The 27,409-nt window shown below is 43.9% G+C and overlaps 1 protein-coding gene across 4 annotated transcripts in view; it reads right to left on the reverse strand.

Annotated features, from left to right (window-relative positions):
- The window catches only part of COL4A1 (collagen type IV alpha 1 chain), a 138,453-nt gene that overhangs the window by 69,412 nt on the left and 41,632 nt on the right, over positions 1 to 27,409 (reverse strand). For all 4 annotated transcript variants that reach the window (XR_012002057.1, XM_072761013.1, XM_026008864.2 and 1 more), the window contains exon 2: positions 8,723 to 8,782. Coding sequence is in view for 3 of the 4 variants with exons in the window: in XM_072761013.1 (XP_072617114.1) it covers positions 8,723 to 8,782 (60 nt within the window). In the remaining variant the exon portion in view is untranslated. The remainder of the gene's footprint in view (positions 1 to 8,722; positions 8,783 to 27,409) is intronic.

The raw sequence follows: 27,409 nt of genomic DNA on the forward strand, positions 1-27,409 counted from the left end.
ATGTCTCAGAAGCATATGACAAGGGGCAGATGTTATGCAGTGCAGAGAAACCGGCAGAGGGACAGCAGTGGGACGGCACAGCCTACAGTCCCTTCTTTGCTAGGGGACAGCTGGTATCACCGTGGTAGTGTCCAAAGCCTAAGTGAGACATCCACGCGGGGCTTGTGTGCAGAAGATAAACCTACTTAACATGGACCTGTTTTTAGTGACTTCCCTGTGGCATATTCTTAGCATTGGAACCCTTGGGTTCAAGCATATTTTTAAACATTCTTTGTTTTCAAAGAACTATTCAAAAAGACAAAAGTAGGTGAATGTGGGAACCCATGTTGATTCTCATGAGGACTCTGCCAGATGATGAGTCATGTGTAATATGTGGAAATAGGAAATAGGAGACATCTGGAAAAAATCTTGGCATTACAAGACACCAGAAAAAACATGGAAAAGGAAAAGAGGGTGGATTAGCCAAGATCTGCCAACAGGAAGAGAAGGATCATGCCACCGGACCCTGCAATGAAGACCAATTGCTCCCAACATGATTAGAGTAGGCACTTGGGGTGCTTGATCCCTCACATGGCAAAAATAAAGGATATTTCTCAGAGGTTCCCCTTTAATAATCTCCACAACAGGGACAGCTGGCTGGGGGAGGAGAGGGGCTCAGACAACGCCTGTAATTACACGCATGTCAGGAAAAGCAGCTCACAAAACCCTGAAGGGGTATTTGGAATGCATAAAGGGAAGGCTAGTTCCCCTTATATTTTAAGGGAAAAGGTTCTGGAAATGGATGATAAATCAAAGGACTGACTAGAAATTGGATGGTGTTTCCAGACAGACCTCCCAAGTGAGAGCATCTTATTTGTCCTGCACCAAAAGCACCCAAAAGCTATAAACATGCTTCCTAACAATGGTCTATGGTTGTGAAAACATCCTCACATCTCTTTAATTGAGGTTCTGAGAGAGCTTCTGGCACACGTGTAACCAGTCAGCATCTCTGGTCTCGCAGACTTCACATGGGAACTGGGACGCCCCTACCAGGTGAGGGCTATACCTCTGCGTTTATGTCCAGGAACCCGCGCACAGCTGGACCAGCCAGCAGTCTGTCCCCGAATTCACGCAACTTTAAAATACAGCTACTGCTCCACCAACACGTACCCGTATATGACATTGTCAATTTCCTGAGTGCTTTTGGGCACAATGCCTTCCACTTGACTCTTTTAGCAGCTCTAGGAAGCTGCAGGCCAAAGGCCACCTTCCTCTTTCTTAGGGTAACTGGTTGACGTGACTTGATGAGACATCCTCAGCTGGTAGACGGTGGAGCTCACAGGATAATCAAGGCTTTGATCCAACAAGACATTCTTTCCTAAAGGCTCTCACTGATCTGAGAGATAAAAGATCTATGACCAAATGTATCTGGGGAACAGTACATGCTATGCCACCCCTTAAACACTCAGAAGCTTATTTAAGATTCTGAGATGCCCCAGCATGGAAACAACAACCACTGAACCATAACTCAGTGTTCCCCAAACTCATTTGTCCTTGGAACACTCTTCCTTATTCTGGCCCAAAGGAAACATCTATTAACATCTCAAGATGCTCCTACGATCACTGTTTGGTGAACTACACACGACTGCCTTTCGGAAAAGCTCAAAACACTCATAAAAATAAAGATATCCAATAAGTCTCAAAAATAGCAGAAGTAATTTCAAATATGCTAGACAAATCTTAATTTTATTAAATAAAGCTCTTAATTATTTTGTAGTAAGTAATACTTTCTTCTGCAGTTTGACTTTATATACATCAAATCTTACTGGTAGAAAACCGGAATTTATTTTTAAGTATACTAGATTTTGATATTCTCATTGACTCAAATGTGGTGCAGTGCCTTTCACAAAGTGCTTAGTAAATAAATTGTTATTATCAATGATTTATGATTATTAGTCCAAATCAGTTAATTTGCCCAAAGTATCAAATAATTTTCACAAAAAAATGTTTATTTCCATTTACTTGAGAAAAATATTAACTTCTAGGGATAAATATGACCTTTAACACTTAGAACAATGGTTAATATAATTTATGGGAAAGAGATTTTCAATACCCTGATAAAAAATAATAAAAAGATAGTATGTATATGTAATTCTATACTGAGTGAAAAGCGAGCAACTAGTCATTATACAGAGTATAACATACAAAGCACTCTAGTATTTTTTATTTCATAATGAAATCATGGCTAAGAACATTTCTATTATTAGCCATGAGTAAATTAAAAGAAAGATCAATGAAATAAATACATGAATACATTGAAGACTATTTAATTCTCAAAAAATATCCATTCAATGTAGTCCCTGAATTCCACTGAATATTGAAAGACTAGTATGAGAATACTAGAAAAAAAGAATTTTTTCTGAATATTGAGAGACTAGTATGAGTGTGCTCTGTATTGATGTTCCTAGGAGAAAGTGAGATTCTTTATGGTTACAGTGATGTTAGATCCTAAGGCACTCCTGAGCGCTGTTAGACTCTCTGGCCGATGCCCACACTCCTCATCCAGCAGATTTGGCAAGAGCAGCTAGTGGAAAATTGCCAAAGTCAAATGGCACACAGAATTAGAAAGAGGGGAAGTTTTGCCTCTTCTCTTGTCTTTAGATAAGATTAGATTTATAGCATTCTTGGCACTTTTTTTTTATCCCTCACCCTTGAGAGGAAGATCCTAAAAATACCTGTTTGTAAGTACCTGGCAAAGTAACAACAGAGAAGTGCATGTGGACGGACTCACGACCACACAACAACTCTGAGCAGACTGTGGAAAGAGAGGATGTATCTTCCCAGGTGTAGATGAGGCTGATGAGCAAGCTGATGACCCAAGCCTCTGGCCATGTTCAGAACACATACAGAATGTGGCCATATTCGCCTCCTGGAAAATCGAGGAGGTATGCCCAATACATAAGTAACGGAGTTACTCCCTCTTGACCACAGTGATGGATTTCCTACAGGACAGAGAATGTGCCAGGACTTCCTGAAGGAAGGGGTGGGGGTGCCACGTTCTCCGCTCTTGTGGGGCTCTTGCATCTCCTGACAGTGGCTTGAGAAACCCTCCCCTTGTAGTTTTATTCTGAATGCTGTATGGAACAAACACCCCTGAACATTAGCAAACGTGGATTCTTGGGGCTGGGCATCCCCTAACTGCTCAGACGTGGGCACATGACCTCTGACCTGCCCTGTGTCACAGACAAGGTGCCTCCCTGTGGTTATTTGTTGAACCTAGTGGACGCTCATCTGGAACAGAACTGGGAGGTCTGCCCATGGCCCCAAAGGAATGGGTTCCTTTCTCTGTGTTCCTCCAGCAATCCTTTCCATCAATACCCATTTAGAGAAACGCTTTGTTTTCCTTGACAAGTGGCCAGCAGAGTGGTGTATACCCTGTGGATTTGGTTTTAGAGCAACGGGAGCTGGCCCAAGGCTTTAGGATATTCTGAACCATGAGTTCATCCGCTTGGGCTCTCCCAAATCAAGATATTCTTGTCCTGAATAATGGGAGCTGACTAGTGCTTGATTCCTGTTGCTGACCTCATATTCCCTATAAGAGATGGAGCTACTTCAGTGGCTCTCAATCCAGGTCCCCCATCTCTTCCACCACCCCAGGAGACAACATCTGGCCAAATCTGCAGACATGCTGGTTGCCACAAATGGGGGAGAAGGTGCTACTGGCCTCTGGTGGGCAGAAGCCAGGGATGCCACTAAGCATCCTGCAATGCATAGGAACTCCCCACAACAAAAAACTAGCCTACTCAAAATGTCCATAGTACCAAAACTCAGAAACCCTGGACTAGCTGGTTTCTTCAACCATAAAATGGGTATAATAATAATATGCATTAAAAACACTGTGCCTGGGGATCCCTGGGTGGCACAGCAGTTTGGCGCCTGCCTTTGGCCCAGGGCGCGATCCTGGAGACCCGGGATCGAATCCCACGTCGGGCTCCCAGTGCATGGAGCCTGCTTCTCCCTCTGCCTATGTCTCTGCCTCTCTCTCTCTCTGTGACTATCATAAATAAATAAAAAAATTAAAAAAAAAAAAAAACTGTGCCTAACCCAAAGCAGATGTTCAATTCACATCATCATATCAACCTTCTTCTCTTTCTTGCTCTGACACCCCAAAGCCAGGATTTTCCTGTCCTGCTAAGATCTGTTGTGAATTAGGAGAGGCTACAATTTAATGTTAAGATGCAAGCAGACAGGTTTATACAGAGGTCTGCTGTGGGATATTTATTGATTGTGGCAAATGTATATGGGAACCAACTGGCTGGTAAAGCTCCAAACCATCTACTGTAATAAGAGAAAAGAGTATCCCACATAAAGAATGACATTCACTTCTTCCCAGATTTCCAGGGCCCAGAACAGAACCACTTCCAGATTGGCCAGACTTCCCCACCCTTTCATATCAGATAAGGCACACATTTTAGACAAAAACAAATTCCACTTTCAAAGTTCTCTGCTTTGCAAGTGATCTGGGACTGGCCTCTCTGATAACCTGAGCACCACCATGCAGACTCCACATGTGGAGCAGGGCCTCGGTTTGCAGACAATCTACTCAGCAATAACAAGAGAGTGTGCTTCTTCCCCAAGGCACTGGCAAGGATTGAGGTACCAGCGGGTTCAAGTACACTGAGAAGTCATGAGATACCCACACAGTTCTCGTTATGTAAGAGAAATACTGTAATTCTGTCTAATGGAGACTCTACTCCCAAGACTATGGCTGCAAATGTCCTTTTCCAGAGTCATTTTATCAGGAACCACCAAGCCTTTTCTACAATCCGTTATCAACTGGCCACAAGAGCTGTGTTCTCGGATTAGTGTGGTGAAATTCTGTGTCTTTCTTTATGCCTGTGAGTGACAGGTGACCCTACTCTATATCCAGGCAAGTCAGGGGCATTAGCTGACACATAATCCACCTGCACCCTTCCATCCAGGAAGCCATCCCTTTCTTTTTATGGCTCTGGGCCATGTCAGGGACGTGTCAGAGCCACTCCTTTCTCAGAACAACTGTACCATTTGTTTTTTTCTACCGTTTCTCCTGAAATGCGATCATTTGCTCCTAATTAACTTTATTTACTTCATAGGCATACCTTGCACCTCTCTGGTTTAATCTGGAGTTCCTGGTTTTGAATACTGCAGGGCCACAGAATAGAATGCTACCTTTTCATAAACGTGAGTTCCCCTGGTGAAAATATCTGAAAAACCTCTTACATAAACTCTGTTCTGGCAAAATATAAATGGCTAATTCCCAAGCATATAGCAGTAACTCTTGGGAATGCGTTGCCATTCCTACTATCTCACATTGCTGAGAAAATCAGGTTATCAAGCAAAAGAAGAGCTTAACTTTTGGCTATTTCTGCATAAACAAGCATTCAAAACGCTAATCAGTTTAAACAGATAACATTCCCCCACTGCTGAGGTCTCTGGAAGAAAACTAAGCCATTGTGTACAAACCCAGATTAATGACCTAAGACAAAACACCTGAAGACATGAGTGCCGCCACGAAAGTGGGAAAAACACCAATTCTGCCAAACCCCAAAGTCTTATGAAAGCCTCATGAATTCAGCTGTTGAAGTCACAGCAAGGTACCCACTGTTCAATCAATAGCTACGGGATTATGACACGACCACAGATCTGCTGCATTAACACTACTTATGGGATTTGGAGAATATAAGACATTCTGCCAATTAATGACATCTCCATGGAAGACAGGACTTAGCCAAAAAAGATTTGGCAATTGATACTGGACACATTCCAACGTCCATCAGTGGATTCCAAATAGCCAATCTGAGAAAGGGTCCCTCAAGGAGATGTGGAAAAGATGGATCTTAGAAACCACAATTTCCACATCTCTAAGGCTGCTGACACTCTGTCCTACTTAGGTAACTTCTCTCTTTCTGAGTTATGTGGCTTCTGTTATCCTACTTTTAAAAAGAGGTCAAAATTCATTTAACTTGTAGACATTTGAGAACAGCAAAATAACTCCTAGGAGAATTGAAGACTTCCAGCAGGAGCTCGAAAGCAGGCCCATGACTTGAACCATCAGGTTTATGTTCTGTGATTCTAAACCCTTGGTTCATTTTGCATTTACACCTGATTAGCATGCCCAGGACTCACTCTGAGAATGGGTGGCACTTAAGAAGGACCAATTTATCTCACTGATGTGCTGGCCAAGAATAAATGTCTCTGTTGTCTGACCTTCGCATGAGACAGGGGTGCCCTGCATCTGAAATCCCAGCTCAGCCGTGCTCCAGTATCTCAGGCCAATACACTGATTATTTTAACATCGATTCCAAGACAATTAGTGGAAGTTTAAAATGTCCTCTTTCCATGAGGGGAAAGGACTTCTTCCTTGGTCATACATGCTACGCAAACCATGGGACCTGAAATATTTCTGCCCAAGAGGAGAGGACAGATCTTCAATTTTTGTTGAAAGGACATAATACTAAACATTTGGCTATTCCCCTAGATTTCAAGAGGCCCTCTGAATTCATTTGACCACTACAGTCTTTTAAAACACAAATTCAGAATGGTTTAACCTACAACTAGCAGGCAGTTTATTTTAAATAGTCTTTCTGTCAAAAAAACATAAAAAATCCAAAGTGGGTGGAGACTGAGTGCTGAGGGAGCAAGGGTCAGCTAGTGGAAAGGTCACAGAGGCCCTGGATTCCGGATGTCTGATCCACTTGCTGGGAAATTTGGAGGCTTAGCAAGGGGGAGAGTAGAATTCTACTCTGTCCACCCAACCCCAACAGGAGTGCTGGGGCTTTCTAATTTCAAAGCTCAGGTGGATTGGTCACACTGCCAGGCTGGCCTGAGCCCTCATCACAAGGAGGGAGCACAATCTAATGGCAGGTCTTCACCCTCAACACCTCTTCCCCTAAACCTTCCAGCACCCAAGTGGGAGACTGGCCCTACTGCACGTCTCCTTGTCAAGATAAACACAGACCTGGACTCCCCTGAGCATACCCTCAATGCTCAATTTTGACAAGAAATGTTTCAAGACCCTTTCCCTGTGGGGTTGGGTGTAGATGCTGTCCATGACTTAGACATGGCCCTGCCTCTTTTAATGATGTTTAATGAACTTTGAACTAAAGTGTTGGTTCACTAGCTATCCTCAAGTCATGGAAAACTCAAGCCAAAAAAACCTGGAAAGCTTCACCTAGATAAATCTACCTGGTTACATATTAATAGGTGGAATTTTGGTAAAAATGAAAATAAATCAGGCTAGAGAGTATATGTACAGAATAGGAAGTCTGAAAAACCAGACCCATGGGAGTGTGCCACCAGGGTCTGCAGCTGCTGGATGGGACAAGGGGGGGTAGGAGGGAATCCTGAAAGTCTTTGGAATGGACCCTGTTCTCATTGAGAGTGAGCACAACTGCCAGCCTTCCAACCCCTAATGCTTTAAGTTACAAGAAAAACACAACAATGTTGATACAGCCCTTCAATTCCCATTTGTTAACACAGGAAAGTTCTACTTTTTATAGTTTTAAGAATCTCTTTGTTAGTTCAGTGTGCCTATGTGTATAATTCAAGTTAGACCAAAAAGAAAAAAAAAGATTCTTTGTTATGAACATACTTGCCTCTACCATAAAATAACACTTATGAAAGCACACTGGAACTAGCCAGAAAAATGCACAGAATATGCACAGAATATGAAGGTGAATTACAGTTGATATGGTTGATAATGAAAGCTATAAATATATTTTCACATACTGCAATAATTCCAAAACTATCCAGGTAATACTGATGTCACCAACTATGAACATATCTTTTTAAAAAATAATGTTGGTACTTTAGCAAGTGGCTAAAAAAAAGCAAAACCATTTTCTGTACAAAATTGCTGGTTTCAAGAGTGTGAGTCTGACCCAGTAAGCCTCCAGCAGGCCATGAGCAAGAGAAGGGGCATCCTGGCCAGCTGACACCCTCTGTGCCTGGAGACCAGGGCTCTCCCCTGCCTCCCCCTGCCTCAGGCCCCCACCTGTCACAAGCTTACTGGCCATTCCTCTCACTGTCACACCTAGTTTCCAGGGCCACCCCAGACAATTTCACGATTCTTCACTGTCCCTGGGGAAAACCAAGCAGGCACCCTCTCTCACAACAACTAAAATGCACAGATCGACGCCCTCCAGAGAAAATGATTTATCCAGATCTGTGATTCTCAAATGGGAGGTCGGAGCACTTACTTAGAAAAAAAGATATTTTAATTTTACATTTGGGGAACAATAAATATTTACTGTTTTTGTAAGTAAATCTGGACAAATGTGTTATAAATTAAAAATTGGTTAACTATACTAATTTGAATAAAGGCCCTCAGGTGCCATAGAAACTTTCTCTTTTTTGAGAAAAATGCTAAGTTTTGTCTTCATACATGGGTTCAAAAGAATACTAATGGCCCAGCAGATTTTCTGCCAATAAACCCTTCCTTTCTTGAGTCGAAAATGGAAATAAATCAAATCCCTTTTTCTACATTAATTGCTGCTAATTATCAGTCTTTGGGGAACTGCTATTGAGATTTCATAGACACCATGTTCAGCCTGATTTTGCTTCATTCTGGGGAAATTATTAAAATAGTAATAAGGCTTTAACACGAATTGCTGATTATTTGGTTAGGTTTAATATAGTTTTTAATGACTTCCATATTGGTGGCAATCCAAAATGAACTGTTATGACTTAAGCTTTGGCCTCTTACCTTCTGTCCTTTCACTCCGTGGCAGTCACACTTCCCACATCCAGAGCCAGCACAACCACCCTGGAAGGAAGAGAAAACGTCTTTAAATAGAAGAACTCTTGCAAATTGAGGTCACTTTTGAATTGAAATGATTTTAGCATCTTCACCTATTTATGGGAAACGTCCTACCCCGTTATTTTGAGCATGACCTTAAAACATGAGATCTGGATTTGCTCTAACGGGGTTATCACATACCTCTCTTGCCCTAAGAAATGAAACAGCAAGCCTGGAGTAGAGAAAATTGAAGCATTACTTGGTCCACAAAGTGAAGGCTATCATTTTTACTTTTTGAAATTGCCTCCCCAGGGATGATTTTAACAGGACATCACCCATATTTGCAAACCTATGTTTGTGACTTAGGAATTTTCAAATTCATTCTATGAGGCCAGCATCACCCTGATACCAAAACCACATAAAGACATCTCAAAAAAAAAAAGAGAGAGAGAGAACTATAGACCAACATCCATAATGAACATGGATGCAAAAATCTCAACAAAATATTAGAAAACCAAATCCAACAATACATTTTTAAAAAAATCATTCACCACAATCAGTGGGATTTGTTCTCAGGATGAGAGGGTGGTTTAATACTCGCAAATCAATCTACATGATATATCACATCAGCAAGAGAAAAGATGAAAACCATATGATCATTTCAACAGTTGCAGAAAAGCATTTGACAAAGTACAACATCCATTCATGATAAAAACTCTGCACAGTAGATCTAGAGGGACCATACCTCAACATAATAAATACCATATATGGAAAACCCACAGCCAATATCATATTCAATAGGCCAATATCAAACTGAGAGCTTTACTCCCACGGTCAGGAAGAAGACAAAGATGTCCACTCTCACCACTTTTATTAAACATGGTACCGAAATCCCTAGCCACAACAATCAGACAATGTAAAGAAATAAAAACATCCAAATTGCTAAGAAAGAAATAAAACTCTATTTGCAGATGACATGATACTATATATAGGAAATCTTAAAGACTCCAGCAAAAAAACTACTAGAACCAATAAATGAATTCAGTGAAGTCCCAGGATACAAAAATCAATTTATAGAAATCTGTTGAATTCCTATACACCAATAATGAAGCAGCAGAAGAAAACTAAGAAAACAATCTCACTTAAAATTAACTTAAAATTATACTAAAAACAATCCTGTATCTCTGAATAAGCTTAACCAAAGAGGTGAAAGATCTATACTCCAAAAACTGTAAACACTGAAGAAAGAGGGGGGGGGGGGAACCACTAATGAAAGAAATTCAAAATGACACAAGAAATGGAAAGACATGCTCATGGATTGGAAAAAGAAATACTGTTAAAACACCCATACTACCCAAAGCAATCTATACATTCAATGCAATCCCTATCAAAATACCAACAGCATTTTTCACAGAACCAGAACAAACAATTCTAAAATTTAGATGTAACTAACAAAAGACCACAAATAACCAAAGCAATATTGAAAAACAAAAAAACAAAACAAAAAAGAAACTAGGGACGCCTTGGTGGCTCAGCGGTTAAGTGTCTACCTTTGGCTCAGGGCATGATCCTGGAGTCCCAGGATAGAGTCCCACATCGGGCTCCCTGCATGAAGCCTGCTTCTCCCTCTGCCTATGTCTCTGCCTCTCTCTCTCTCTCTCTCTCTCTCTCTCTGTGTGTGTGTGTGTCTATCATGAATAATAAATAAAATCTTAAAAAAAAAAAAAAGAAAGAAAAACCAACTGGAGGTATCACAATTCCAGACTTCAAGTTATATTACAAAGCAATAGTAATCAAAACAGTATGGTATACAAATAGACACATAGGCCAATGGAATAGAATAGAAAGCCTAGAAATAAACCCACAATTATATGGTCAATTATTCTTTGACAAAGGAGAAATGAATATATAATGGGAAAAAATCTATTTAACAAATGATGTTGGGAAAACTGGACAGCCAAATGCAAAAGAATGAAACTAGACCACACTTTCCTACACCATACACAAAAATAAACTCAAAATGGATTAAGGACCTAAAGGTGAGACCTGAAGCCATAAAAATCCTAGTAGAGAGCACAGGCAGACAGTTCTCTGACATTGATCATAGCAACATCTTTCTAGATGTGTTTCCTTAAGCAAGTGAAACAAAAGCAAAAATAAACTACTGGGACTTAATGAAAATAAAAAACTTCTGCACAATGGAGGAAACAGTCAATAAAACTAAAAGGCAGTCTACCGAATGGGAGAAGATATTTGCAAATGACATTTCCGATAAAGGGTTAGTATCCAAAATATATAAAGAACTGATACAACTCAACACCCAAAAAACAAATAACCCAATTAAAAAATGGGTGGAAGACATGAACAGAAAGACTTCCAGATGGCCAAAGACATATGTAAAGATGCTCAGTACCACTTATCATCAGGGAAAGACAAATCAAAACAATAATGAGATATCACTTCACACCTGTCAGAATGGCTAAAATCAAAACACAAGAAACAAAAGGCTTTGGGAAGATGTGGAGAAAAAGTAACCTTCACGCACTGTTGGTAGGGTGCCAACTTTAGAAGACAGGATGGAGGGTCCTCAGAAAGTTAAAATAGAACTACCCCATAACCAACCAATCGCACTTCTGGGTATTTATCCAAAAGAATACAAAAACTCTAATTCAAAAGGATACACACTCCTGTTTGCATCATTATTTACAATAGCCAAACTATGGAAGCAGCCTGAGTGTCACTGATAGATGAATGGATAAAGAAGACGTGGTATATACATACAATGGAATAGCACTTAGACATTAAAAAGAATGAAATCTTGTCATTTGGAACAACATAGATGGAACTAGGAAGCATAATGTTAAGTGAAATAAGTCAGTCAGAGAAAGACAAATACCATATGATTTCATTCATACGTGGAATTTAAGAAACAAAACAAACAAGCAAAGGAAAAAAAAGGCGAGAGACAACCCAAAAAACAGACTCTCAACTATAGAGAACACACTAATGGTCACCGAAGGAAGGTGGGTGGGGGGTGGGGACTTAGAATTGCATTTATCATTATGAAGAAAATAAATAAAATAAATCAAGTAGCATCCTGTAAAAAAAAAAAATCTGGAGAGGAAGGAAACTAATGTGTTAGAAAAGCCCACAGTTGTTACAATCACCTACCATGTTGTTTGATCAGCTGTCATTTTGAAGTAAGTGTTACCATCCCCATTTTACAGACTGAAATCTGACTTTGGAGGTTCAATATAATATGCTAAGACAAGGTTGAAAGCAACTTCAATATAACATGCCAAGACAAGGTTGACACCAACTTTCATTATGTAAAACTGCCAACACGTTAAAAGATAAAAGTATGATGGTGCCTACCTACATTGTAATTTTCTTAGTCAAACCCAACCTTTAAACCAAGATAGATGCAGGTGTTGTAGACAGATTCTAAGGACATGTGACAAGAAAAAGTTTAGTTAATAAGCTTTATTAGAGGCTGTGTCTTAGGTCTAGGACGAAATGTGTATTTAAATTTTGCTTCAAGCGTAAGAGCTTCTCAAACATAAGACAATACTATGAATAGTACTGTGATCATGTGAAGTCTATTTTTTTAAACAATATACTCAAGGCTTTGCCCCGTTGCCATGGAGATCCTCTGCCTAAAACAACTGCATCTGGAGATACTTATTTCATAAAGTGAAATCTGAACTAGCGCCTCCAAGACAGTAAGCTGTTATTAATTTTATATTTTGGAAATGGGGACAATTGACAACAGTCCAAACAGGCTCCAGAGATAATGGGTCTGCTTCTTTCCTTGGCTCACATTTGGGGCAACTTTCAGCATGCAATCTCACAACCTCCTAACATTCTAAATGAAGCCATGTGCACAGTTTTGCTTCACAACCTGGGTTTTGGTGACCACTCAGAATCTTCCAATGAGAGGAGGTCAAAATCTTAAGCCTGTGCTCCAGAAGGTTCAGCCAAAACGCCCACAGCCAAGAACTCAGAGACCCATGAGACATGTCCCACAGTATCACCACCTCCTGCCTCAGCCCCACCTTAGGGCTGCCTGCGCCCCACCCGGGGCTCCCACAAGGGTGGGTGCCACACCTCTATGGCAACACCTGTCCCATGCTCCTCACAGCCAATACTTGTACACCCCACACACACACTTGGGACCCTGAGAGCACTTGGGGCCAGTCCAGAGTCACAACCAGGCTTGATATGGACCGTATTTCCTCTGACACAGCAGAAGCTATAAGACTTGCATTGGGAAATAAAGTAGAGCACTGATGAAATAATGATTCATCCTCAACTGTGAAGATATACGGGAACTTTAGAGTTGTTCAACCATTAATAAATGGGCATCTCAGAACAGAGGAAACAGAGCAGAGGCTACCCAGCCACTGGTGGTCTGCTGCTAGAGGCACTGGCAGCCGTTTCACCAACCTTAAATAACAGGTGTACACAACAATCCAGGAACACGGGTAGGTAGCTCCCACCAGATGACTGCCTCACTAACAGCACCGTGGATGAACACTCCAGAGAGGAGACCATGTACCGGCTGTGAGCCTGGCCAGGGAAGTTGGGGGGGAGGGGCTCCCAGTGCTGCTGGGTGGGCCCCCAGACCAGGAAATCCCAGCAGGAGAGGTGTCTCAGTCACTGGGCCTCCAGGTCAGCCTTCCCCACACCGACCCAGCCCACAGCTCTCCTCCTGCTCCTGAGCCAGGCTTAGGAACATGCCTCTGCTCTTTAAACTCTTCTAAACCCCATCCCACTCCTACAGATGCCAGAAGAAAAACTCAACAAGGCTAAGACTCATTTATCTGGTAGGAAAGAGACTAATTTATTTATCTGGTGGCCCACTATTTGGCCACCTATCACCAGGCTTAGTTGGCCAAAACCCAAGAACAGCCTGAAGCAGGATGGGCTTTTCTACTTTACAGGTCAATACGGTTTTTTCAGAGTAAGCATAGTATCACCTAACTGAAGTTCAAAATGGCTGTTTGGTGATTCTGAGTTTTCTCTTCTAAAATGCTGATAAAATCTAGAAGCTTATCTCCATTCAATTTGAGGGAAGTTATAAAAATGAATTTCCTGGAACTGTTCCCTTAAGCTCTCAGCAAATGGTTTCATTGCAAGGGACACCAGATAAGAGGTTACAGGGCCATGGCTGTCGATGCTGCGGTCAAGTTGCTTCTTGTGCCTTTGCTACAGAAACACACCCTGTGTGTGTCCATAACCAATAGCCAGTTTTATCTTGGGCAAGGCTGCAGGTCACGGTAAACTTTCGAAGTAATCTGAGATGAGAAATAAAGGACCAGAGCCTTTATTATAGGAATAAAAGATCCTCATCCTGCCCCCCCCACCAGCTTATACTATACATCAAGCAAAATTAAAAAAAAAAAATCTCAGGCAAAAGACATTCATGGCTCCTTATCTGTTTTATTTTTGTGGGAAATTTTATTAGCAATTCTGGCTCTAAAAGACAATTCCAAAGAATTGATCATTCTAATAACTCCTAAATTATGGTCAGCTTTTCAGAACTCAGGGCATTTTTAGACCATGATTTTCGTTTCACATTCTGGGTGGCCCAGCATTTTACGTAAATGGTCTTATAAAAAAAATTAATTTTTAGACTAACAAAAATCATAAGATGCACGTTTACTTTGCTAAAAAGATCTCTTTTGCTTTAAAAGTTTCTATTTATGGGATCCCTGGGTGGCCCAGTGGTTTAGTGCCTGCCTTTGGCCCAGGGCGCAATCCTGGAGACCCGGGATCGAATCCCACGTCGGGCTCCCGGTGCATGGAGCCTGCTTCTCCCTCTGCCTGTGTCTCTGCCTCTCTCTCTCTCTCTCTCTGTGACTATCATAAATAAATTAAAAAAAAATTTTTTTAAAAGATGGAGTTTAAAAAAAACAGTTTCTATTTATTTAAGTAATCTCTACACCCAAAATGAGACTTGAACTCACGACCCCGAAATCAAGGGTCACATGTTCCTCCAACTGAGCCAGCCTGGAGCCCTAAAATCTATTTTAAAGTATTTAAACTATTCTGGTCCTTAGCATTACTGTCATATAATGGCCCATGCTGGATATCACCCTGGTACACAGAAGTATTTTGGTTGTGATTCAAGGGTACACTGTTAAAAAGAATAAGGATCCCTCTTCAAGCAGGTATAATGCACGATCTTGAAATAGCTAATTAAACTAAGAGCCTTATGTTATGCACATGTCAACTCTCTGCCATGAATTACTAAGTGTAAAAGGCAAATGAACTATATCAGATTCAAAATTTAATTGGTGACCTCACGTGTTAAAGACCATGTCACAAATCCCAAGATTTCCTAAGAAATTACATTTTGCATCTGGACCTCTCAGCAAAATCAAAAGATGTGCAGGGTCTCACAGACTCAAGCAGCTCCCTACTGGCCACACATCTAAGGGAGTTTATGAGGGCTGCTCACTTTTCCCAGCATCTGGAACATATTGGGCCCCAACAACTAGTGCCCATCCAGCTGTTCCAGATTCTAGAACGGGAAGAATTTGTACATTGTGTGAATTGCTCATACTTCGTTCTCCTGCCTTTTCCCTCACTGGAGTGCAAGCATCAAGTCAATTAGCTCCAAGTTCCCAAAGCAAAGTCTGTGCTTTCTTCCCGAGCAGCACATTCTTAAACCAAAAGGTCCTGGCTGAGGAAGTTGGTCAAAAAGACATCCTGCACTTTGAAAATGGGTATGTGGCTGAAGACCCCAAAGGTCAGAAAGTTGTGAGGCTTGGTCTCTCTTGTAGAAGTGGGCTATCCATGGTCAACACTAGAGAGGTCACCCAGATCATGGGGAGAAGAGAGCCCCAGACAGCTCTCGGGCGGCACAGACATCACATCTATATCCCCAACGGTGAAGAACAACCTAACAAAAACCATGTCACTCTTGACAGTCATTCTCGCCTCTTCCCAGCAGGCCCTACAGCCAATAACCTACCACGAGCATATAAGACGCTACCTCCAACAGAAGCAGAACAGAGAAAGATACCTTAGCTCTCAGTGAGGAGGCACGTGCCCACACACAACTTCTATAGCCACTTTAAATTAAAACCAATAATACAATTTGAAAGGAATGCATAAAGTATAACAAAGTGACCCCTAAAACAAATATCTTTTCTAGTCTGTTGGGAGTCTCTTTGTACTTTTGAGGACGTGATGAAATAATTAATTTTATAGACATTTTCTTCCATGCCCCAATTAGAGATTTCCAGAGAGTCAAACCATCAGCATGAATGCTATAAAGTATATTAAGCTCTAAAAATTCCCAAAGATTGATGATATGCAGAACTAGTGCCAAAGAAGGAAGAGGAATGATAGAGGTCAGGGACTGTAGCTTGAAATGAAGCCTATTTCCGGTCTTCCTCTGATCTTCAGACCAACAGGGAGCTCTTCTCAACATTAAAGTGAGCTCCATGGGGGAATGCAGGAAGGGGGAAGGCTGGCTAATTCTGTTTAGAGAGCCCTTTTTACTTATCCAAAGGATGCCAAGCGTGGTGTTACTCTGCGTGCGTGTGCATGCGTGGGTGTACAAGAGGGTGTGGGTGTGTGGGAGTGAGAGAGACAGAGATAGAGACAGAGCACAAGCCCATACAGACGCTCTGTTATGCTAATTTGCTAACAGCGACATATCTTCTCTAGAAAGGCATATTTGGAATGAGTTTAACAGTGAAGTCCACAATTTTCTGACATTTTTCCTGCTTCTGATGGAAGGTAGACCTTTAACATCACCGCTTTAACAATTTTTATGTGTTTCACATCCCACCAAATAGGGACATGTGGAGATCTGCCAAGTCTAAATAGCTTATCTTTCAAATTCCTTTGTACATTCCCCATGCTGTGCAAAATGTCAAAATAGTTTTCTGGTGATCTTACCATCCCAATTTTCTTCCTGGTTGTAGGACTTCTTCAGGGAATCTTTGGAATAATTATTCAACTAAAGAAATATGTGGAGACAAAGGAATGTGTTTCAGTACTTGGGTAGAAATTACAAAGGCATGGAAACTAAAAGTGGAGCTTTCAGGTGTGCTTCCCCCCATGGGTCTGACAAGTGGGACAGACGCTGGACAACCACTGGGGAGCAACTTGGGAGCTGAGCATACACACGTGGCTTTCTTGGCCAATTCCACACCTGCTGTGCGCCCCACAGGTGTGTGTGTGTGTGCATGTGCATCACAGGGACATCATGGGAGACACCCTCATGCACTGTCACCACTGAGACCACTTAAACACCGTGTTTAAGTGGTCTCAGTGTTTTAAACACCGTGTTTCCGTATCACATGCCACAAGAATTTGTTTCTTGTGTTTTAAACACCGTGTTTCCGTATCACATGCCACAAGAATTTGATCTCTCCAATTCTATTGTTTTTCATTTTATTTTATTACCTGAGAAGTGTTGATGTGGTAAATCAAAGATAACCACCCAAAGAAAAGCACCATCCATGATGTCACATTCTTTCTGGATGTTAAAACATCAAAAAGAGCACCTGGGGGGCTCAGTTGGTGAAGCATCTGCCTTAGGCTCAGGTCATGATCCCAAGGTCCTGGGATCGAGCCCAATGTCAGGATCCCTGCACAGTGGGGAGTCTGCTTCTCCCTCTGTGCTCTTTCTCTCAAATAAATAAAATCATTTTAAAAGTTTAAAAAGCTGTAGTAGAAAGAATATTGACTTGGAGTCTTAGGAAAATATTTTTTAAAACATCATAAAGAAATACAGAATATGATAAATATTAAAATTTCCTAACTTCCATCCTGTTTGTGATTTTAACTGGTACATGCTATTTTTGGTAATTCTTATTTTAAATGTGTGCTTACTGCCATGAGGTTCTGCAAAATGGCTCTCCACACCTCCACACCCCATTACCCAGAGAGGACTGCCCTGAAAGAGGATCTTAAAACTTAAAGCTGAAAAGCACCCACTGTCTGGTCCCACTGCACTGACTCCAAGAACAGGTGTCATTATCCAGGGTGAAAGAAGCCAGAAGGGTGGCATTGACTAATAAGGGGGTGGGAGAGAAGTTTCTGGGTACCGGTCTCTGCTTGACAACAGGGGTGGTTACATGGATGGGTGGTTCCATCTGCAAAAACTCACTGAGCTGTGAACTTATCAATTTTGCACTTTGTTGTACCCCAAGAAAATAATAAATAAAATAAAATAAAATAAAATAAAATAAAATAAAATAATAAAATAAAATAAAATAAAATAAAATAAAATAAAATAAAATAAAATAAAGCATCTTCAAGAAGGTTCCTAGCAACACTACACACAGTGGCCCAAATGGCACACAGAGGAACAGACAGATCCACAACGGTGCATTCACAGAGCGGAGCCCTCTGCACACTTTGAGTAAAGGCGGCCACAACGTGGTTGAGTCTCACACACACAATACTGACTGAGCAAACCAAAGCCAGCCACAGCAGCCCAAGCTGGGTGACTCTGTTTATGCAAAGCTGAAAACTGTTGATTGGCTACCCTTGGGGGCTGTTTGTGAGGGGAAAAGGGTGCAGGGGGCAGGAGGTCCAGGCTTCTGCTTGGTTGGTGTGTCCTGTTTGTGCAAGATGCACTGAACTGTGTCCCTATAGTTTTACACATTTCTTCAATAAAATGTACCCCCCAGTAAGTGTGCAGTGAATTTAAAAATTATTAGCAAAACAGAGAGCAAAATAGAGGCCAGATGTTACAATACAAATAATAACTTCTTAAAAGCTTACATTTGTGCAGCATTTTTGAACTTCCTAAACTACGCTTGGCATCATGGGTGTAAGGATGATTAATCTCCAAGGAGCCTACCATCCATGGGCTTTTGTCTGTGTTTACTTAGTTAATATTATCATTGTCTTATATTGATAAATGTTAGAGATGTGAAACTAATTCTTCACCTTTAATCCAATGGAAAGGAGAATTGAGCTAAATAAAATAACATTTCTCTTCCATTCAGTCATGGAAAACATGGAAACCAAATATCCTTACTACTCTCTGGACTTAAAAAAATATTTCTGTTCTCATTTGAAAACAACCACAAGTGTTGATACATTCTTGGCAAGAAAACAAATTAGCATGAAACCTTTGAGAAACTGGGCACATGAGCATCTCTGACTAAGTGCGGTCTGTGGGCGGCAGGGCCAGAGCCTGCGGGCCCGCAGGGGGCTCCCCGCAAACCACATGTGCCCAGGAAATGAGGGTGTCTGTCCCAGGGCCCGCCTGCCTGGCAGCATGGCCTCCTTGCACCCACTGCCTAATTTGGGTGGACTCGTTTTCATGACTCTTCTGCCCTTTCCCCTCACTCGGTGGGGGCGGACATTCAATGTCCCTGCTTGGGGAACGGAATGGGCCAGAGGGAACGGCCGAGGCCGCCACTTCACCTCCAGGTCACTGTCTTGTCCAGCTGCAAGCAGATGTGACTATAATTAGCTGCCCCGTGACAGTGGCTCAGATGTCTCTGTGTGAAATGAGTTGGTGGGCCGCATGGGTGGAGTGAGGCTGGAAGGGACCATGGGGAGGCCAGGGGCTCCCCTGGTGCTGCCCACTTCCTGTCTGATGCATGAGTGCTTGGGAGTCGATCTGGGCATGTGTCCAACCCCAGGGCCCTCCCATTGAATCGCTCCCCAAATGGTCTTCCAGAGTAAGAAGCTGGCCTGGGAGAAGGCATGGACGCAGGGGCTCTTTAGCCCCAGATGAAACACATTTCCCAATTTCAGAGGGGAAACCTTCCACAATAAAATCCTTGGCCTCCACAAGTTCCCGGAACCCTCTGTGCATTGGGCATCCCACCTGCCACCGCAGCCTCTCCTTCCCCTCTGGGGGCCCCTCCACACCCAGCCGCCTCCTCGGATGCTCCTCAGTGCCACAAGCAGAGATGCTTTTCCAGCCACTCTTTAAAGAACAGCACATTTTAGCCAGCCAGGCAGGAAGAAAAAAAAAAGTTGGTCTATTTTCTCCAACTTTGGAAAAATGTGCAAGCCTCTTTTGGGTTGGACTCCACAAAGCAATCCTGGTTATTTTTGTTTTTCGTCTTTCCTCTCTCTATGGCTCCAAAGTACAACCCAACCCAGACTTTACTGCTTCCACATCCCTGTCTGGCCACAGCCTGTCAGATATCTGCCTTCATTTCTGCCTTCTGCACCCCAGGACTTGCCCACACGGCAGGGAGTCGGCAGGAGTGGAAGCAGCCCCATGTGGGCCTGAGCCAACCACTCATTCACACTTGGTCTCGGTACCCCCAGTGACTTATCTTCTGCCCGGTGGGTGATGGTAGGTGAGCACCTGCTGTGCACCTGATGCAGGCCAAGCATGCCCCTGATGCCGAGAGTGCAGCATTGAGCATGTAAGCCAGCAGGAGGAGCAAGTGAGAGGTCACGAGGTAATGCCTCCTACAACAGAAGTGAGCGGTGTCCCACAGACGCAGAGGAGGGAGCCCTGCACCCTGTCCAAGTACACAGGGATCTGCAGAGCAGGTCCGATGGATGCTGGCCTGCTGGGGGAAGGTGGGACATGGGGAGGAAGTGTTACTGTAAAGAAGGAGGCAGACACAAAATGAAGCAGAGCAAAGAGGCGCTCAGCCAGGGGTGTGGGACGAGCACAGAACCACAGAAGAGACCACCAGTCGTCAGGACAAAGCCAAGAAAACACATTGCCAAAGGAAGTTACAGGGGAGATGTACTCTCCTAGGAAGAAAGCAGAATGAGGGAGAGCTGTCATGGGACACTGGTCAGGAGGCAGGCACATGTGCCAGGTGGGAAGGTGACAAGTGAGACTGCACACTACTGAGGTAGGGAGCCAGATCTTGAGGTCTTGGCCACGTAGCCTGAGCCTAAGTAGATGACTCCCTGCAGAACCACGGTCTCTTGTTTCTAACTTTTTTTTAAGATTTTATTTATTTATTCATGAGAGACACAGAGAGGCAGGGATATAGAGGGAGAAGCAGGCTCCCTGCAGGAGCCCGATGCGGGACTCGATCCCAGGACCCCTGGATCACAACCTGAACCAAAGGTAGACACTCAACCACTGAGCCACCCAGGCGTCCCCTGTTCCTAACTTCTGTTTTCACTCCTATACGCCAGTAACTCTGACACCAATCCGTGAATCTCTAATTGCTATCTTCAAGTGAGAACACATTTCCTGGAAGACATAAACTCTGACAACTGGCTGTAACCGGTCTTCTTTATTAATCCCTGGTCATAAACACAATGTAGCTTAATCTACTGTACGTGCAGGCTCAGAGCTTCATTTAATTCAGAAGCGTGTTCTAAAGTTGAAGTGCTATGTGCTTTCTGAGAAGCCCTGGACCATGCTGCTGCCTGTCTCTCACGCTCACCCTGAATCTGAATCCCAGATTCACATCGTTTCCTCCACACCTTGTGTCACCATGTTGGCAACATCACACTAACACATTACCTTCCAACTACTGTGGCAACAGCACCACGCCTCTCCGCAGGAGGATGGATGGATGGATGGACGGCTGAGGTGAGAGGAGGAGCTCCAGCTGAGGCCACTCCCGCCCTCACCCCCTGCACCTGCCCCAGCACCTTCCCGGCACCACAGCTTCAGAAAAATGCTTAACAGGCTCTACATTTGAAATCAGAAGAACGCTTAGTGAACTTAGGAAACTTTTCCTTTCATGACCCAGAAAAGGCACTCACCTACCATCACCCACCGGGCAGAAGGTAAGTCACTCAGGGTACCGAGACCAAGTGTGAATGAGTGGATGGCTCAGGCCCACATGGGGCTGCTTCCACTCCTGCCGACTCCCCGCCATGTGGGCAACTAAATAAATAAAAATTCCAAACAAGCCGGGGTCAAACACCACACTGCGTGTCCACGGGGCAGCTATCAAGAGGGGTTTGTGCTGAGCAGTCTTCCCAGTGGAAGAGTGCTTCGCGAAGGTGTCCTGAGGGCTCTACACATTCTAGGGAAGTGACAGGGAGCCAGCACCCGGGCGCCAAGACTCACACTACTGGAGCATCGAAAGATGGAGTCGACTTTCTGCGTACCCCATCGTGCTCCACGCCCTAATCCTTTGGGGAACCCCCCAGTTTGAAACACACTTAAAAAGGACTTGTGACCTAAGGGACCAGCGAAATACTACAAGTATTACTAACGTGCAGCTTAACTAAACCCGTGGCCACAAGATCACCACTTTTCCTGCAACAATTAAACATTTTAAATCACAGCGAATATCTTCTCAGATTAACACCATCACCAACCTCCTCAGATGTTGGTTTGAAACGCTACCCCTGCCCCCACCATCACTCTCTGTTTCTGTCCTGAGGATATGCTCTCCTTCTACAAAGAAGACAGTAAGCACTGCCCTTCTGTGGAATTCAGGATCCGCGGTGGCCTGCTGCACCTGCTGCACAGGCTGATACGCCCTCTCCCCATAAGGACTGACGGGCACGCGCTCTGCTGGGCACCGTCCTCCGGCTTCCAAGGAGAGAAGAGTGGCTTGGACAGGACTGTGCTCTCGAGCCGTCATACCAGGAGGTGACCAGGCACTCAGGCGTGAACCTGATCTCAGCAGAGGAAAGATCAGGTGCACGGAGAACAGCCATGGCTTCAGCACCGCCATAAGGAAGTAAGGGTAGCAGGGCAGAGCACGTTGGGCGGGTGGGGTGAAAGCAAGCTACGTGAGCCTTGGATGGCAGGCAAAGGGACTTCTACTTCACTCTCCAATAGGCCACTGGGGGCATTTCTGAACAAATTCCCTCCCTGCTAGCCAGTGAGGTTAGTGTGCAGATGGAGGAAGCTCAGTAAGAGGGCACAGGGGTGGGGGAGGGGAGGGGAGGGGTGGGAGACTGAGGGTCACAGGAGCTGCCATTCCACTGATGTGGAGTAGGGAATTGGATGCTCTCCAGTGAGCCTGACGGCAAGGACGGTGGTCCCATCTGAGCACTGGGAAGTGGAAGGAAGGGAGGGGAGGTGGGAAGCGGGGAGATGGGAAGGGAGGAGGAGGGAAAGGGGAGGAGAGAGAAGTGGATGAGGAGAAGGAAGCAAGTTAGAAAGAATATGTCTCATTTTATGACAGGACGTGGTAATGGATTTTATTTTCTTGGTTGGCGGTTCTGTCAATTGGACCAATTTTGTGTGAGATTTCTATTCTCTGCCAAGCTGTGTATCTCATACCTTCTTTTTTTTAAGATTTTATTTATTTATTCATGAGAGACACAGAGAAAAGCAGAGACATGGGCAGAGGGAGAAGCAGGCTCCCCATGGGGAGCCCAATTCAGGACTCGATCCCAGGACCCTGGGATCACCACCTGAGCCAAAGGGAGACGCTCAAGCACTGAACCACCCACATGCCCCTATCTCATACCTTCTTACTAAAATTTATTTAACTCATAATCATACTCACATTCCCTGATGCAAGAAATCATGTAGTCCTCACCAAGAAGGAAGTAATATAGACCCAACAGACGATCCCCGAACATCATCTCAGCCAGTGGCCCATGAAATGTCCACCTAGCGGGACTGACATGAACATAAGCTTGCATGCTCTTCACATACCAGCCACGGTGAAGCAAGGCCATGCACAGGGCACAGCTTCTTCCTGCAAGTGTATTCCAGGTTAGAAGGAGAAAAACATACAAAGCTAAATGAGTCAGGAACATGGCTGTTGTGTGTTGGAGAACAGAAGAAGGAGAAATTATCGGGGGCTGGGCTGATCGAGCGAGCAGGAAGGCGATGGGCTTCACGGAGGAGCACTGCCTGGTCGGGGTAGGCTTCATGGAGGCAGCAGGCCAACAGCATGCAGGTAAGACGGCAGAGCCTGGGCGGGTGGTAGTGGACATTCCAGGAGGAAGCAGAGTGAACCACATGCAGAGGTGAAAGCTCAGAGGCAATGGAAGAACTCTGAGCAACCAGAGGACTGGACCCCAGCAGCACACACCAAGACGGTGGTAGACACGGCTTCCGGCCCCCTGGGGAAGGTCTGCACACTCCAGCACAGCCAGACCCCATGTGCCATGACGGGGAAGCCAGGTGGCATCGTCAGCAGCAAGGGGACGGGCAGAGGGTCTTTCCTGGGGGGCAGAATGGAGCCACACACACAGCATGCATCCGACAAGAGTGATGCTATGATATCAGCTAATTTACTGCTACTCCCCTTTCACAGACAAACTAAAATGTCCTGTTAGGATAGAGCAGTCATAGCTGTTTGCCTTCCTTGTGAGATATGGGACACAAGTTAGAACAATAGGCCTGTTGGGACCCATCCTAGCCAAAATGGAGCTACAGAGTCATTTTCACAACTGCACTCAGACTCATTTGCAAAGTCACTTTGCAAATGCAGATTCATACTCTTTATAATAAAAACGACGAGTCTAAAATGCTGCAGCTCCATCCTCCAAATCCAGAGGGAACATCACCCCTAAGGATACCATTCCTTTATTGGTATCTTTTCAAAGAGGTCTCAAAACTCAAATGCAACATAAACAGAAATTTCAGGTAAGCAACCCTGTGGGGTAAATGGATGCGTCGCAGTGCAGCCAGCGCTCCCTGCACCTGACAGAAGGTCAGGCAGGGATGCATCTGGGGGATTTCTCCATGACATGCAAGTTTTCACAGGGCCTCACCTAAAACCTTCAACAAGTCGGTGGGCTTTTATGGAACACAACAGATGGGAGACCAACACGGCTACTTTGCCAGCCATAGTGGCACTTTCAGAGGACCTACCTAAACACACAAGCACAGCACTTATGGTGAAAGAAGAGAAGTTGTGGCAAACCCCAGGACAAAGCTAAAGTGCTGGTGGTCAGAGCCGCGGTTTCTCAAAGACAAGCTCTGGTATTTACTCTGTGGCCATGAGGCGATGCCCAGAGACACCTCAGAGGTCCGTGTATGGCTCTGAGGTCAGCTGTATATGTTTGCTCTGTGGAGAGGCATCATTTCCAAACCACACCTCCCACTCTCTCCCTCAACAGAATCCTACTCCCAAACTGAAAAAAAAAAAAAAATCAGTGCTCCAGTTTGCCAGCACCCACTGAAACCACACAAGCGAACCCACAGACATATGTACGCAGCCCACAGGATGTGTGATGACTTCAGAAAACCTTATCTTTTCCGTGAGAGTTAAGTAAAGTATTGAGCTGATTTAAACCATTCATAGTTTATTATAAAAATGAAATAAGTAAAATATGGAAACTAGAACTCAATCTATTTCCCTGATCCTTCCATTGGAAAGATACACATTTTGCCCTCATTTCTATGTTTTCTCATGTGTAATCATTACTTATTTCCTCATAACAGTTACTGTGCAACAGAGCTTAGGGAGATCTGTGGAAATCGAGTGTGGCATGCTTTTTTTTTTAAGATTTTATTTATTTATTCACGAGAGACACACACACACACAGAGAGAGAGAGAGAGAGAGAGAGAGAGGCAGAGACACAGGCAGAGGGAGAAGCAGGCTCTATGCAGGAAGCCTGATGTGGGACTTGATCCCGGGACTCCAGGACCATGCCCTGGGCTGAAGGCAAGCACTAAACTGCTGAGCCATCCAGGGATCCTGAATAGTGGCTTTTAAAAATGCTTATTCTCCCTTTTGCAGAAAATTCCAGAGGTGGGCAGCCCAAGATCTGTGAGGTGGCTCTGATCAATAAAATCCTTAGAGGCCAAGTCTCTTCTGTCTTGATGGCCTTCATCTCAGTCCCCTCAAGCTTCAAGATGACGGCTGGGATCCCAACCACCACATCTGTATTCCAGTTGCGGCCCTATGTCTGGCCCTCTACAGAAAAAGTTGGCCCACCCCTGTTTGAGGCTGTTGGCTCCTCAAGCTTAGGGAGATCTGTGGAAATCGTAAGGCACGCTTATCAAGTATGTTAACATCTAGAAAGTTCTAGGAAAGTTTTCATTTGCAGAGTTAAAAAGAATCCATGTTGAGTCAGGGTAAACTGGATTGTGAACACCATTCAAAGCAAATAGTTTCAGGGGGTGTGGGGGTAGCGCATTGGAAACCAAGACCACCCTTGTGCTTTTAATAACAGTATTTTCACATTTCTATGGACATCTTCATGTGCTGGAGGGCAGCTAATCCCTTCTTTGAAAACCTTGAGTCTCCTTGCCATAAACTACTAATTCTACAGTTCAAAACTATAATTCTAAGGAAAGGTTCCCTCTGAGAGGAGCCCATTGTCATTTCTGTACGTGGAAGAACAAAGCATTAGCCAATGGAGAAAACTAATGAGGCAGAAGCAGAAGACCTGGAGGGAGGAACACGGCTCCTGGGATGTGGGGGAGATGCCCTGGATGCAGCGAGCGGAGCCAGTTCAGGGAGAAATTAAACATGGATAAACCAAAAGCTCATAAAAATATCCGAAGGGAGAACCTGACCAACAATGCACAAAAACTGGAATCTGTAGGACATTAAAATATGATGCAATCAGCCGAATTCATGACCAACTGGCAGCCGCTGGGTTTTTCCCTCTGGATGGTGAAACTGGCACTTAAGAGCATCAGCATGGAGCTCTGCATTAAAATACCGGACTCAACACAGTGGCAAAACTGGCCCCCATGCCAATCCACTTTGTCACCTGCAGATAAAATACCAGGTGAGAATCCAATTCTTTTGAGTTGCTTCTCCTTTACTCATTTCTGGTTGTTGGATCCCAACACACAAGTCCCTCACGTATGCAGAAAGCCACTGTTCTCTCATTGTCAAAGTGATTTCGAGTTGTAAATTATTATCACGTTAAGAATCAACAGTATCCTGATGAATATGTGCATCACAATGTCTCCAGGCCAATGACACATCTTCTAGTGAATCAGTGCTTCAGGGTGAACTCTGTGGTTGCTCCCGACCCTGTTTTCACAGAGAAATATGAACATTGCATGCCCCTTCCTGATGACATGTTCCTTCCTGATGAGCAAATTACTGAGATGTCTTATTAACCTCTTTTAATCAATTCACAAGGGGCAGCCCGGGTGGCTCAGCGGTTTAGCTCCTGCCTTCAGCCCAGGGCGTGATCCTGGAGACCTGGGATCGAGTCGCACATCAGGCTCCCTGCATGGAGCCTGCTTCTCCATCTGCCTGTGTCTCTGCCTCTCTCTCTCTCTCTCTCTCTCTCATGAATAAATAAATAAAATCTTAAAAAAAATAATCAATTCACAGTGTCCTTCCACAGAATGTAGAAATACACTTCTGAAATGCAACAAAGCCAGTTGGTTTTGCCATTAAATGAAGTGGAGTCGTCTGGATTGGGCTGGAGACTGAAATTCCTCTCCATTGTCTTACACAGACTGAAAACAAATTCCTGATGGTCTGGGCTGTGCTTCCTCAAAGCTTACATGTATGCCGTCTGCACATTTCCTCCACCACCTCGTGCATCAGCCATGCAGCCCATGAGAGAGAAGGCTGCTGGTTTCAACAGTGTGCGAATTATGGCTTAACATCCTTTTGTTCCTGTCCAACACATACAAATACCCAAAATCCAATAGCTTCACTTATAGATGATGACATACGCTTTGAATTCTTTACTTCAGTCTATGTACCCCAACCATGAGCATTCTGTCCATTAAAAACACGGTCTGGGATTAGCAGGTGACATTAACAGTAAGGTAATAAAGAAGCTAATAAGTGATACTGGCATAATCTGTAGATTTCCATTTTCCTAACCTTTTGCTAATC

Source organism: Vulpes vulpes, chromosome 6 (assembly GCF_048418805.1).
Source record: "Vulpes vulpes isolate BD-2025 chromosome 6, VulVul3, whole genome shotgun sequence".
Lineage (NCBI taxonomy): Eukaryota > Metazoa > Chordata > Mammalia > Carnivora > Canidae > Vulpes > Vulpes vulpes.